Here is a 14935-nt window from a genome sequence, read left to right as displayed (position 1 = left end):
TCTCATTTATTAAAATCTTGCTCATTTTGTTTTTTTTTAATCTTTTTCAACTCAACTAATAAGTAAATATGATTTCTACTTTATTATCAAAAGTTGAAATAAAAAAAAAAAACAGCAAATAATTTTTTGATTAGAGATATGAATAAGCTAATTAAGAGTTGATATTTATTTGAAAAAATTGACTTTGAAATTGAAAATACCTTTTTTACCCAAAAAAAAAAAAAAGCAAAAGCCTATTATTATAAATTTATAATTTATGTCTTTCAAGAGGGAAAAAAATCATAGCTACTAGTTATTAAATTTATTCGGCTCAATTTTTGGGTTAGGGGTTGAATCGATTTTTTGGGTTAGTTATTAAAAATATTTTTTAAAAAATAAAATGATTTTATTTTAAAAAATAAAAGTTAATAAATTTTAAACGAGTTGTAAATTAACCGAGTGAACTTCAAATTGTTTTTTTCTTACACATAGCCGGGGAAGGGACAGTTACTCTGAATTATTGTCACGTGTCTCCAGGTAGATACACACGTGGCTTCGAGACCAAAAATAAAATGCAAAAGAAAAGCAAAACCTTGACAAAACCCTAACCCATCGAATCTTCTCCTAGTTATTGCCTTCATCTCTCTCTGTCTCTCCAACTTCCAGAGTTAGCTTCCACGATGAGAAAATCAAAACCAAAGTCTAAACAAACAAGAAGGGATCGTCATGAAGCAGAACAGGAAGAAATCTCCAAGCTAAACCAATGGATAGACTCACAAAAACCAGACTCAGGGACCAACCCTTTATCACTCCCACCACTACCAAAAGATGCACCAATTGGGCCCCTTCAAGATGATAAATTTTCAAGATATTCAGGGGCTACAATGTTCAAGGAATTGCCTTTGTCAAAGAGAACGCAAGATGGGCTAAAGAGAGCGAATTTTTCTAAAATGACTGATATACAAAGGGCTTCTTTGCCTCATTCTCTTTGTGGAAGGGATATTCTTGGTGCTGCTAAAACTGGGTCTGGCAAAACACTCGCTTTTATTATTCCTGTGAGTTGGTTTTATTTTTATTTTGAGTTTTATGGGTTTGGTTTGCTTGCTTTTGTTGCCTTTTTCATGCAAAAAGTGGGGGGGAAAACCTAGTGTGTGTCTTATTTTGAGCTTGTGTGGTTCAGTGGCAGATATTTGGCGTTGCAAAATAGGAAAACAAAAAAAGAACTGGGAATAGAATGGATTTTTAGGGTCGACAGATGCCTTTTCTGGTGGTACGGAATGGAAATGAATGGGTGTTATGTCTTTCTCGGCTCTAAGTTTGACGGGTTCGGCTTGTTTTTATTATGATTCTCTTATTAAAGTTAGTACAGTTTAGTTTTGTGCTTCTGTACTTTGATTGACAGATTAATTATCGGGAAAAGAATGGATTTTTAGGAAGTAATTAGTGTAGTTTAGTTTTTCTTTTGTCAGTTTGAAATGAGAAGTTATTGAACAATACAGGGATGCTTAACTTGAGCACTTAAATCTGAAGGTTAGACTATTACTTGTTTCGCAGTTCAATAGAGAATTTTTTGGATGATTGGATGATGGAATTGATGTTTTTATGTTTCTACATATTTATTGATTTATATCTGGAATTCAGATTGTGGAAAAATTATACAAAGAAAGATGGGGTTCTGAGGATGGAGTAGGCGGCATCATTATCTCTCCCACAAGGGAATTAGCAGGGCAGCTTTTTGATGTATTGAAAACTGTTGGGAAGTTCCATAACTTTAGCGCTGGACTACTCATTGGTGGTCGAAAGGAAGTGGAAATGGAGAAAGAACATGTTAATGCTCTGAACATATTAGTTTGCACTCCTGGAAGACTTCTTCAGCATATGGACGAGACTCCAAATTTTGATTGTTCACAGCTTCAGGTCAACATAACTGTTTTTTTCCTTTTTCTTTTTCTTTTTTTTGCTGGTCATTTTTTTATATTTTCATTTTCAAACATGGATAACACAAGAGGCTGTGCTTATCCACAATGTCTTCTCAGAAGACTTTTGTTTTAGAGAGAGAAATGAATTTAGCTTCCAAATCTAATTACTTTCACTTGGTATCAACTAACATTCTCATGATGTTTTACTTTCATTTTCTGCTGGGAAAATGCTCTTTAACTTTTTCTCCACTCTGAACCATTCCAACTACTTAATCTTGCTCCAATGAACTCCATACTGATCTTTCTTTCCTGTGCCTATGCACCTACTGTTTGGGAATTAAATTTAGATCCTGTTTTGTCTTATCTGATTTGAGTGCATTGCTGGCCATAGAACAGGTTTTGGTCCTTGATGAGGCAGATCGTATTCTTGATGTTGGATTTAAAAAGACTCTGAATGCAATTGTCGCACAGCTACCTAAGCGTAGACAAACATTGCTTTTCTCTGCAACTCAAACAAAGTCCATTCAGGATCTTGCAAGACTGAGTTTGAAGGACCCAGAGTATATCAGTGTGCATGAAGATGCTGAGACAGCAACTCCCAACCGCCTGCAGCAAACTGCAATGATTGTTCCTCTTGAGCAGAAGCTAGATATGCTATGGAGTTTTGTAAAAGCTCATCTTAACTCAAAGATTCTTGTGTTTCTTTCTAGCTGCAAACAGGTAACTTGTCAGTGTTCCTTTGAGAAGCTAGTGATTTTTTGTGTGGATAAAGGTGTTTGATGTTGGTTTAATACCGCCATTGTATTTGGTTGTGAAACTAAGCCACTTCTTCAATTAATAGCTGGACATGTTGCAGCCAATGCCTGATTAAGACAGTAGGAACTCGTAGTAGACGTGTGTGATTGGGTTTGGAGCCTGGATGGTTCCTTCCATCGACTTCTTCAATTAATAGCTGGACATGTTGCAGCCAATGCCTGATTAAGACAGTAGGAACTCGTAGTAGACATGTGTGTGATTGGGTTTGGAGCCTGGATGGTTCCTTCCATCGACTTAAGTTAATTTGTTTACGGCACGCCATAGTTAACTGAGCATTAGTGGATCACTCAAATTTTATATTATATTGATGAGTGCATTGGTATGGGCATTTGCATTTCGAGCTTGAGATGATTTCATCTTGTTCTACCTGGCAATTTCTAGATTTGGTGTTGTAGACAGGGAAATATAATTGAATGGTTTGGCCAGCATAGGTAGTTGAGGAAGTATTACTTGTCCATTCTTCAAACATGCCAGATGTAACTCTTTTGTTCTGTTTTTTTTCTACAATATCTAGTTTCATAATCAACCCAGTTACAACTGTTCTTGACAACTCTGAATTGCGCCATTTGATAGGTGAAATTTGTCTTTGAAGCATTTAAGAAACTACGGCCTGGAATCCCATTGAAGTGTCTCCATGGAAGGATGAAGCAGGAGAAAAGGATGGGAATTTATTCTCAGTTCTGCGAAAGTCATTCAGTTCTCTTCTCAACTGATGTAGCCTCAAGAGGCCTTGATTTTAATAAGGCAGTTGACTGGGTTGTCCAGGTGAGATATTTGTTTTTGAGACAAAGCCCTGGCACATCTTTCCCAATGATGAGGTTCTTAGAACTTGTTTCTTCTATAGGTAGATTGTCCAGATGATGTTGCATCCTACATACACAGGGTTGGTCGCACAGCACGCTATCTGGCTGGAGGAAGGTCGGTTTTGTTTCTGATGCCTTCAGAAATGAAAATGCTTGAAAAATTGCAAACAGCAAAAATTCCCGTACAGTTTATTAAGGTGGGTGCCTTAATTGAAAAATGTATTATCTTAACCTGGTTTATTTCAATTTGGAGGGGTAGATCTGCTGATTGGTTTACTACCTGAAATAATCAGTTGTGGTTGACTTTAATTTGCGTTTACAGCATTGAGTCCCTTATATGCATGGGTTCATGGTGCTAAACATGCTTTTATGCTGATTCTCAGGCAAATACAAAAAGACTGCAGCCAGTTTCTGGATTGTTGTCAGCTTTACTAGTCAAGTATCCTGATATGCAGCAGCTAGCTCAGAGGGCCTTCATAACATATTTACGATCTATACATATACAGAAGGACAAAGAAGTGTTTGATGTGTTGAAGCTATCTATTGAAGAATTTTCAGCTTCATTGGGTCTACCTATGACCCCAAAAGTCCGTTTTCTGAACCAGAAAATAAAAGGGAAAAAGGCATTTGGAAAATCTGCTCTTCTTGAATCAGAAGATTCTGAAAAGGAGGATGCTGCAGAGATACCAGGTGAGAAGCTTGATATCGGTAACTTCAGGGAAGAAAGTGTGGCCAGACTAAAAGAGAATCTAGAGATTGGTGATTCAGAGGAAGAGGATGGGGAAAAAGGTTTTCTTCAAACCAAGAATGCTCCAAATGGGAGTGACGCAAAAACAGGCGAAATTGAAGATCTTGTGTACGTAACTTCTTAAAAAATATGGAAATATGTTCATGCCACAGTGCTTCTAGATATAAGAATTAACTACAAGCAGGTTTTGAAGATTTTCAAATGACTAATTCCCCCATCAAACCTGTTTGGAAGTGCGGTGGGTTCCGCTTTTAAGTGCTTTTTCCTTGAAAAAACATCAAATCAATGCTTTTTTTTTATAATTTTGATGTGCTGGTTTCAAAAATGAAAAAAAAATCATTTTGATGTTTTTTTAAGCAAAAAAACACTTTTAAAAAGCACTCTACATCACAATACTAAACACGCACTTAATTGATGCAATAATGTGGCATCTTTTTGGAATTATTCCTCTTTTTTGAAATGTAATGGAATAAGACATTGGAATTATTTGTGAATGAATCATCTGACTAGGCTAAATCTTATTGGATTAAACCTTTGTTTTCTTATCCTTAATAATGCGATCTGGTTTTGTTTTTGCAGGCCAGCAACACGAGTTTTGAAGAAAAAGAAGTTGAAGATCAATGTCCATAGACCGGTAGGGACAAGGGTTGTCTTTGATGAAGAAGGCAATACACTTCCTCCACTTGCAAGAGTGGCTGATAGAAAGAATGTTGATAATTCATCTCTGCTTGACCAAGGTAACTTCTCCTGAATTTCCAGGCATGAATTATCTTGACTGATATTCCCGGACAGAACTAGCTTGTTTTGCACTGAAACAAAGTAATGCTTTACTTTTCTGTGGCCTTCACCGTGATTATTGCTAGCTCTGAAAACATTGCTACGGTTTTTTGACAATTTAAAAACACATATAAGCTATGGATCATAGTTGTTTTGATTGGGTGTCTGCCAAAGATAAAATGTCTAGCTGAAACAAATTGTCCTTTGCATTGGTCAGCCTTTGTTTTCTCACTAATCTGTTGTTCATTTGCAGACAAAAGAGAAGAATACTATAAAAACATGAGGGAACAAATGAAGCATGTGGACAAGGAAGATAAAGTTTTAGATCGCCAGCGCCGCCGAGAGAAACGGATTAAGGAAAAGATGAAGAGGAAAATAGGATCTATGGGTTTAGAGGAGGATGGAGAAGGCGAGGATGATCTCTCTGGTTCAGAAGGAGAGGGCAGAAAGCGTAAAAGATCAAAGATATATTTTGATAGTGATAGTGATAGTGCCGAGATGACAGAAAGTAAAGATAATGCAGGCATAAGTACCGATTCCATTTCACTTGCAGACCAAGAAGCTCTTGCCCTGAAGTTGTTGAGTTCTATGCACTCATAGATCCTGTTTACTACAGTGCGAACCTTCACCTCAACCTACAATTTTGCCTGGATGAGCAATTTCTTTTTCTCTGCCCCTTTCCCAATTCCCATACTTTTTTTGTATGTTTCCTTTTTTGTTTTTAAGAATAGTTTGCTGAGTTGCTTGTTTCTGAAGAAAAACAGCACTATACAGATTACTTGTGATACGCTCTGATCACATGATTTCTAGTTGTACCACCTGGAATCTATGTTTTGATGGCTCTGAGAATTGTGTGCATGCTGCTACCAGCTTTTTTATTCTCCTTGCTGAGAGAAAGAGTTTAAATGATCGATAACGTCACTGCTTTTTGTCAAATCATAGAGCCCTTGGTATAAAATAAAATTTTTGAATTTGGCTCTTGTATTACATTAGTGATTCGCAGATTCTCTCTTTTTTTTTATTTAATAATTATAGATGCTGATAACGCATCTAGTTATAAAAAAGCTAGGAAGTTAGTACATGTTAAGTATGGAAATATTCGTTGACCTTGATCTTGAAGGATATCAGTAGCATTCACTTTCAAAGCCTCGAATCACGTTCATGTAAGGTGACAGTTTTTGTAGGCAAATCATCAATGCCTTTTAGCTTGGTTAAGTAAAAGATTTGTTTGGGGAGAGATCGTGCGTCCGAACCAAATCGTTTTGCAACCTCCTTCCTAACAATGAAGAACATTCATGTGCTCTAGCTTGACTTTCAAGCTTTGGCAACTAACAAGCTTTTCACAGATCATAAGGTATCCAGATCTATACCTGGAAAAAAAAGGTTAGCAGAATATCATCTTGAACCATCTAGGAGCTGGTCTGGTGGTAAAAAACTTAGGACTAAAAAGTTATTTTCTTTGTGGTCTCAGGTTCGAGCCATGTAGTTATTCATATGATGGCCACTGAAGGTTTACATAGTCGTTAACTTCAAGGCCCGTGAAATTAATCAAAATACGCGCTAACTGGTCTGAACAACCACGTTAATCAAAAAAAAATATCTTGGATAGCAAATTTTGGGATTAGTGTTTGATTATGGTGAAAATTGCTGGTCCTCCTATAAGGCTGTTACGTATAGTAGAAGTATATGAAAAAACTTATTAAAAGATTATACAACAATTATTAAGGAGCAATGGGATAGGCATCTTCACTGTAACCTTCATGTTACGGGTTATTTTTTTAACCTTGCTTTCTTGCTTCGAGAGAATTTCTGTGAAAAGCTTGAGGTTACAAAAAAAAGAAAATTGTATCTCGACTCTTGGAAAGTTTTGCTTGGCCAACAACTCTTACTTGAGCAAAGTCCTAAGATAATGTACCATCTCATGATCCAAGAACTAAGTACTGAAAGAAGACAGAGGAAGAACCATTCTTCTCGTTTCCCCAAGATCTATGCCAACAATTCCTTCCTTCACACAATCCTGCTTAAGTTCCATGTTCTTATCAAATCCCAAATCATATGAAGACAAGACTTAACAATATAAAAGAGCCAAATAAATATTAATGGTCAATATAAACAAGCCGCAGAATTTTATGCACTATAGCAATATTTAAGCACCTGTTCGATTAAAAAAAACAAGAAGAAAACATAGAAAAAAAATGAAAACCAGATTTCGTTTGTTTTTTAGGAAAGTGATTTTCAATCACTTTCTAAACTTTTTTATATTTGTTTATCATTAAAAAAATTGATCAATGAAAAACACTTTCCAGTCAAAAAAAAAAACTTTGCTTGGTTTCCATGAAAAGTGTTTTTTTTTTATTTTAGATGGAAAACATTTTTTTGCAAGTTGTAAAAAAATTAGAAATATCATATTATTTGCTGATTATATCAAATTTGATTCTCAAACTTTTATTTGCTATATATATTTTGTTTTGAAATTGTTTTTTCAATTTCATTCCTTACAATTTAATTTTTATATAACTTTGGTCTTCATTTTTATAATTGTTATTTACTTTTTCCTATATCATTTTTTAATTGAAATTTTTTATCTATCAAATTTGATCCTCATTCTTTTTATTGTTACTTATTTTATTTGAAATAATTTATGAAATGTTAATTATTATTATTTTAATTTCATCATCTTTCAAATTTTTTTTATTTTTTAAATTTGATCTATATTATTTTGATTATCATTTATTTTATTTGAGATAATTTATTAAATTATTATTTTTTTTTTCAATTTCATTCTCATTCAACTTTTTAATTTGAAAGATTTTTTTCTCATTTTTTTAATAAACTTGAAAAAAATAAAACATTAATAAGTTATTTTCCAGCTCATTTTCCATGACATAACTAAATACTAGAAAGTATTTTCCAACTTATTTTTCATTATACTATCAAACATAAAAAAATAATTCATTTTCTCAGAATTCACTTTTCTGAAATTCATTTTCTAAAAGAAAAATATTTTCCAGCAAACAAACCGGGCTTAAAACATTAAAAAAAGGGAGCTTGTTGATGGGTATTTGGGCACCAAAAGTGAGAGCAACACTCATATGAAGCAAAACTCAAAAGCTACCTCTGATAGTATTGATATTGAACTCTTAAAGACTCTCATCACAATCCCTACCTAGTAATGAAAAAGCTCCTCCTACAGCAGCAGTTCCAGTTCTCTCCTCAAGCTTTCTGGCCTCCTCGACGAGCACGATTAGTGAGAAACTAGTTTCGTGGCCCGCACGAGAAAAAAGTCTTATCATTTAAAAAAAAAAAAGCTAAGTGTATTTTCAAGAAAGTAGGAAAAATTCTGATTCAATTTATACATCTAGCTGAGTCGAATAAAGCTTAACTTCAATACGGTAACAAAAAAAAAATGACATTATATGGATCGTTTATTACAGGGAAAAAAAACTAAGAAAAAAAAGTGATCATGAAAAAAGAAAAACCACTTATTAAAAAGAAAAAAAAACAACCAAGTGCAATAAGAAGGAAAAAAAAAAAAAAATAACCAAAGTTAGCTCAAATGCATACCAAATCCACAACATGTTTAAGAGGCCATAATAATTTTTCAAGAAAAAAAAAAAGGATGAAATGTATAGTATTAAAGAATAAAATTAATATAAAAAAAGAAAGAAAAAAAAGGTTGTTATCAATCAACTTAGCCTTTCAAACTTGAGACATCAATCACAAGGTCGATGTAACCCAACAAGAAAAAGTCACGACCCTTTTAATTTTTAATTTGAAGAATAAAATTAAAACCAAATTTAAATTGACAAAAATCTCAAAACAAACAAAAAAAATAGCATCCTACAAAATTGAGGATCAAATGCTAAACAAAAACAAAATAAAAGAAAAAATAACATTGATTGATTTAAGGATGCAATTAAAAAAATCATAAATTTTATAAAAGAAATCAAAACAAAAATCAAAAATCAAAAGAAAATGATAAATCTAAAGCAAAAACAAAATAAAAGGAAAAGGAAAATAAAGTTTTAATGAAGAGCAAAATCAGATTTAAAGTTTACAAAATGAATTAAGATGAAAATCAAACAATTAAAGAAAAGAGGACTAAATTAGAAATCTAAAACAGGACAACATTGAGTTTTTGATTGAACAACTTGTTTTTCAAAGAAAATAAAGAGAAAAAAATAAAAAAAAGATGATCGGGATCAAACCATCATACAAAACACTGCACACACCACCTCATCAGAAAGGAACACCATCAAAAATCTAATGCCATTGCGAATAATCAATTTCTACGAATAACCAATTTTATGTAGCTATAAATCACCGCACGCATCTTTAGAAGCGTGCAGAGCTACTTGACATGCTCACAAATACAACGCATGTACCAACCACTTTTTTAAATATTTTTAAGCTTATTCAAATATTAAAGTACCCCTAAGGTATCATTTTATCACCAAAAATACCATAATAAAAAGACAAAGAAACCCTTGATTCCAAGTTTAAAAAATTACGAGTCCGGAAATTAAATTAATTCATTGTGCATTCAAAATTAAAAAGACAAATTAACCCCTAAACTCAATTAGATTTATTTCGATTTGTAGTACACTAGTCATTAAATTGTACTAAAAATATAAAAATATCACATTTATCTCGATCAATATAATAACCAATTAATCTTTATGAAATTACAGCATTACCACTAATATGTAGTTTATTAAAAAAAAAATTGTGAAGAGCAAAATGATAAATACAGTCTTCCTGCATTATATCTAGATGTACAAAGAATTCACCACCCCCAATCAGTTTTTTTATTTTTTTTATTCTGGGACAGGAGCAGTCCAGATCAGCGAGATGTGAGAGCCGTTTATATATTTTTTTTAATTTTATTACGGCGATTTTTTAGATCTGCAAGAGAAGAAAAGAAGGAAATTTGAAGAAATTGTTTTGATTTTATGAGTTGCTGGTGTGGAATAAGGCTAATGAGGAAGCATATTAGGTAATGAGACAAAGCTACGACTGGTAAAAATATAACATAGTTCACGTTTGAGCACCACATCATCTAATAATACGAGACACAAACCTCAAAGAGCATGGAAAACAACTGAAACATCCCATAAATAAATAAAAAAAGTAAACCATAATTTAAGTAATTAAAGAGCCACGAGTGCGAAAAATCCATTAGGCAAATAGTGCAAACTTTGAGGCACCATTACATTACAAAACCATGATCATATCAGAATGCAGTGATGTCCCCTCCCCATATGGTGCCCAGAACTGCTAACACTAGAACAAATGTCAAAATGCCAAACTCCAAACACCAAGCACATCCATGCAACTAGTGAACTGCAACCTAGGATTGCTCTGCTACCGATTAACATCAGTCCTCACACGTCGATACCGCAGTGTAAGTAGATCACTGCACATACCAGCACGTAAAGATATTATTACTAAAAAAACAAAAGGATCAAATGACACCACTACTGAATAAAGATCAAAATCATTCAAGTCACCAGAATTAATACACCCAGCAATAGAAAATGCACTGAAGCATCTCTTGCATTGGATTATATTACCAGCAATCAGGAAACTAAAATGAAAACAGGATGTGATTTTTGTATTGTTATTCTAAAAGTTCAACTGCTTACTCTCTGCTAGTCAAGCCTTGGTTGAATAGAGCTCTTATTTATTCAGTGAACTAAAAATGTCTAAACTACGGTTACTCTACCTGCTGTTGCTGTTGGTAAGCTCCGGGTTGCTGTTGGTATGCTCCCGGTTGCTGTTGGTAAGCTCCCGGTTGCTGTTGGTAAGCTCCTGGTTGCTGGTAGTTTCCATATCCAGGATATCCTCCATAATACATGCTAGGGTCTTGGGGAGCGGCGGCGGCAGCAGCATATCCATATGCATCATATCCTTGTGGATATCCATAATATCCACCACCGTTCCACTGGCTTTGGTCTGGCTGAGCCTGGTCGAAACCAATAGATGCACCTTTTAAATAAACACGGGTACAATCGCAAGTGTGAAAATAGGGAAGATTTAAGGGGCATCAGCCAAACCTGTTTGTTAGAAGGACTACGGCCCCATGAGAGTCGAATATTTTGACCAGCTATCTGAGTTCCGTTCAGCATCGATAGTGCTTGCTCCGCACAAGTGCTAAATGCAACAAAAGACAGACAGCCAAATCAGGACAAGGCAATCATTACAATCCAAAATAACAGAAATCAGGGTATTCATATACCGATTAGCAAACTGAACGAATCCACAACGCTTGCCTGCAGGTATTTTCACATGCACTAGCTCACCATATTTACTAAACACTGCTCTCAAAGTGTCATCAGTCACACTTGGATCCAAAGCACCAACAAATATCTGCAGACAAGAGAAACAAGTCAAATCACTTCAGCAAGTAATAATCCATATCAACAATAAAGCAAACTACGCACTGTTGTGTTATTTGGATCACTCTCCCCCTGATTTCCTTGAGGACTCTGGTAAGCAGCTGCAAATGACAAATGCTTGTGAAATAACACATGAATAAACACAAACAAAAAGCAGCAGGCACCAAACCAAGAGCTTCTCTGAAGGATAATTGGTGTTGTATGAAAATCCAAGGAGATGTAAGCATGGAGAAAGCACGCAGGAAAACCCAAACAATAAACCAAACAATATTATCATGCTGGAATGAGTTTAAACATAAAAAAACACTTCTTCTGAGGAGCATGCAGGGAAAAAAAGATCAATTTATTTTTCTGTTCTTAAAAAATCTAAGAGATGATTTTTCTTTAGGATAAAAACCTACATGCAAGGTACAATGATTTACAGAGGTTCACATAGATAACAGAAAATCAATTACCCAATCAAATATGGCGAACAAAGAATAATTAAGTTTAGCATTATATTAGTGGAGCTGACTCCATCAAAATCAGCAAACTGACCAGTGCCAGCTTTGCCAGCTTACTGCTAGTATTTTCAGGAAATTTGACAGAAAGGAAATTCAGTTTATAACAATATCACTGCTTACATATGCCCACCATTTTGAGTGTGAAGTTAATAAATGTTGCCTAGAGTATGGGAAAAAAAATGCAATTAATCTACTTGCCTTGCAACAGTTTTAAATCATTATAGTGTTGTCAGTTGTCAAAAAGCTGAGCATCAGTAAAGTAATTTTCAGTTGTTTTTAAGATGAACATTGCTAGCATAAAACCCCAGCACGGACAACCAAAAAATCATGAGAAAGGTAATCAAGGTAGAAAGTATTGAAGGCCCAAATACTTCGCAATATCCAAACTTCAAAGCATGAACGATTGGAAAGTTCCAAACTAGATTCATATTTGCAGACAGAATAAACGTGATTCAGATTTTAGGTTAGCACCTTTTGATGTTATTATCAACAATAAACCCATTGGGTTCTGGGGAAAAAATTGTTATTCTAGGTTCCATATTCCCTGATTTCCTTAGTGCAGAGACAAACAGGAAAACAGAAGCAAGAGTTCAGTTTACAGCCTATCTAAGTTTTAAGCAAGACAAGTCTAAGACAAATGATGGAAAAGAAGGAAGAATAAGAAAGTGACATACAAGACAGGATGAAGTCAAAAGATGATGATCATAGAAGAAAGAAGAGATCTCCTTTCAAAATCAAATAACCCGATATCTTATTACACTAAATGCATATAGATCTCTATAAGAAGATACATGGACATGATGGAATGGAATGACAGAAACATGTGATCAAGCGCTTCCTCCAAAACACGGATGCTCTCAGTCGCACAAGCAATAAAAATAATAAGACAGAAAGTATGTTATAAAAAAAGAGCAGCTTGAAGGGCACTAAAACTCTGAGTTTGGCGGCCAGAATAATGACCCCCATGACAGAGAACATCTCTGAATCCATCATCATAGGTTGGCTTCATAAGGTTTCTAATGCTTGGAATCCACGTCAGAGTAAATAGTTTCGCTAAATACCAAACAAGAACTCAAAAACAGTTGCTGACCGTAAGTGAACAAAGCAAAGGGCTGAACCATGAAGAAATAAACCAACGATTCTTGTCTGATTAATATAAATAAAGGAACTCTTGAATGAAATTACACCATCTTTAGGAAAAAGAACATATTTAGCTTGACATCATAACTCTTTGAAAATAACAAACTGGAAAGTAATTCGTGAATGTAGCAAAACGCCACAAGAAATTAAGCTTATGACGTAAACAAAATAACTGACCTAAAATGAGGCCACGCATTTAAGTGGAATCATTTCAGCTGAAGTCAGTTCCAGGCTCCCCAAAATGAGAGCCTCTTGGTGTCCTGCTTTAAGACAACATGAGTTTTATATAAGTTTTTGCATGTTTTAACTAAATTAAATGTGCCCAAGTTTACAAAGGTAAGTGCTGGAAGGAAATGACTCTTTAAATTCCACCTATCTTCAAGTGCATAACTGGAAGCACAAAAAACTAAGAGCATGTTTAGGCAACATCACCTCAAAAAAGAAAAATACATACATGGTACACAAAACATTCAGCTTACCAATCCGATGTGCATTTTCAACATAAGAGATAAGAGTACAAATGTAAGCAGAAAAAAATAAAATCAAACAAAAGTATCCATGCTACACAGCAACCAGAGGTGCAAAAAAACATACCTTTCTGATATTGCTGGGTCAAAGGTTTCTTTGTGGCCGCTGGTCCAATCCGCATAGGCCTAGTAGAGCAGTACTGTCCGTTCATCTCAACCATGGCACGCATTTGTTCATTTTCATCAGCAAACCTAACAAATCCATATCCCTTTGAACGTCCAGTAACTCTATCAGTAACAACTTTTGCACCTTTCACGGATGAGTAAACATTTCTAAATGTTTCTTGTAGGAGGTAATCATTGACATCAGCAGCCAAATCTCCAATGAAAACTGTATAATCAGGCCCATCATCTTGGCGCCTCTCGCCGGCACCGAGGGTAGCCCAGTTCAGCCGGAAAGTCTGCTCACTGTTTGGCATTGGTGTTCCATTGTATGTTTGCAAAATCCTCTCTGCTGCAGCATGACTAACAAATTCAATAAAACCATAACCCTCTGGGTAACCTGTTTGCTTATTACGAATAACCTTAGCTTGGACAACCTGTTACAACAAAAGCATACCATTCATCAAAATTCTTTATACTACGTGACATTAATATTTCCCATCAACAAAATATCCCGTTCATACAGATTAACACAACCCATCAATTTTATTTTATTTTCATAAATTATTGTTTCCAAATAAAAAAATCATTAATCCAAAAAGCAAAGCTAGTCTCTTCACCTTAAATCTGTTTTCAAATCACCACAATCAATAGAATAAATTGAACAAAAAAAATTATACTTCCTATTCTCCTAAAAGTTCCACCAAAAAATTTCCATCTCAATCCACTTCTCAAGGAACAGGTACAATATTACGAATTACAGATTAAAACATAAGGCTTCTTATTTATACGAAAATAAAAACCAAAACAAAAAATTGGAATCAAAAGATTACCTCTCCGGTGTTAGAAAAGATGCTGAGAATATAATTCTCATCCATCCACTGCTGCAAATCCCCGATCCACAACGACTTGATCTCGTCTCCAACAGCAGCACTTCCGGCGGCTGAACCATACTGGGACGGAGGAGGAACAGGCGGCGGAGTCCATCCAGCAGGAGGAGGTACGGGTTGCGATTGTTGCTGTTGCTGCATCATCCATTGCTGTTGGTATTGTTGTTGTTGATCTGGTTGCGGGACACCCGCTCCGGCGATTCCTGGTTGTTGCATCATGTTTGGAGTTAGGGATTGTGTTATTCTGATGGAGGATAAGGTGGTGGTTGGGGAGAGATCTAAGGATTTATTTTTTCAAGAGAAGTAAACCCTAGATGGAGAGGATGGGATGAT

At 35.0% G+C, this 14935-nt stretch overlaps 2 protein-coding genes across 2 annotated transcripts; one reads left to right on the top strand and one right to left on the bottom strand.

Annotated features, from left to right (window-relative positions):
* The first annotated feature begins 567 nt into the window (after positions 1-567).
* LOC118027754 (DEAD-box ATP-dependent RNA helicase 32) lies at positions 568-5885 on the top strand. Its single transcript, XM_035031210.2, has 8 exons — positions 568-1034; positions 1621-1896; positions 2295-2618; positions 3288-3479; positions 3559-3714; positions 3901-4373; positions 4845-5002; positions 5296-5885. Exons 1-8 carry the CDS (start codon positions 660-662, stop codon positions 5640-5642), a joined length of 2301 nt encoding a protein of 766 aa, XP_034887101.1. The 5' UTR covers positions 568-659; the 3' UTR covers positions 5643-5885.
* A 4250-nt stretch (positions 5886-10135) lies between these two features.
* Positions 10136-14935, bottom strand: LOC118027763 (polyadenylate-binding protein RBP45A). The gene is made up of 7 exons (XM_035031221.2): positions 14546-14935; positions 13678-14149; positions 11486-11541; positions 11281-11411; positions 11099-11195; positions 10768-11007; positions 10136-10458 (listed from the first exon to the last, which is right to left on the bottom strand). The coding sequence occupies exons 1-7, from the start codon at positions 14819-14821 to the stop codon at positions 10456-10458; spliced, it is 1275 nt and encodes a 424-aa protein (XP_034887112.1). The 5' UTR covers positions 14822-14935; the 3' UTR covers positions 10136-10455.

Source organism: Populus alba, chromosome 1, assembly GCF_005239225.2.
Source record: "Populus alba chromosome 1, ASM523922v2, whole genome shotgun sequence".
Classification (NCBI taxonomy): Eukaryota; Viridiplantae; Streptophyta; class Magnoliopsida; order Malpighiales; family Salicaceae; genus Populus; species Populus alba.
The sequence above is the reverse complement of the archived record's forward strand: the minus strand, read 5'-3'. Positions and strand labels throughout refer to the sequence as shown.

Coding starts and splice junctions, on each gene's coding strand:
- LOC118027763 (XM_035031221.2), bottom strand. CDS start 14,821: ATGATGCAACAACCAGGAATCGCCGGAGCGGGTGTCCCGCAACCAGAT. Junction 14,150..14,545: donor TCTTTTCTAACACCGGAGAG/GTAATCTTTTGA, acceptor TTGTTGTAACAG/GTTGTCCAAGCTAAGGTTAT. Junction 11,412..11,485: donor GTGATCCAAATAACACAACA/GTGCGTAGTTTG, acceptor TCTTGTCTGCAG/ATATTTGTTGGTGCTTTGGA.
- LOC118027754 (XM_035031210.2), top strand. CDS start 660: ATGAGAAAATCAAAACCAAAGTCTAAACAAACAAGAAGGGATCGTCAT. Junction 2,619..3,287: donor TTCTTTCTAGCTGCAAACAG/GTAACTTGTCAG, acceptor GCCATTTGATAG/GTGAAATTTGTCTTTGAAGC. Junction 3,480..3,558: donor CAGTTGACTGGGTTGTCCAG/GTGAGATATTTG, acceptor TTTCTTCTATAG/GTAGATTGTCCAGATGATGT.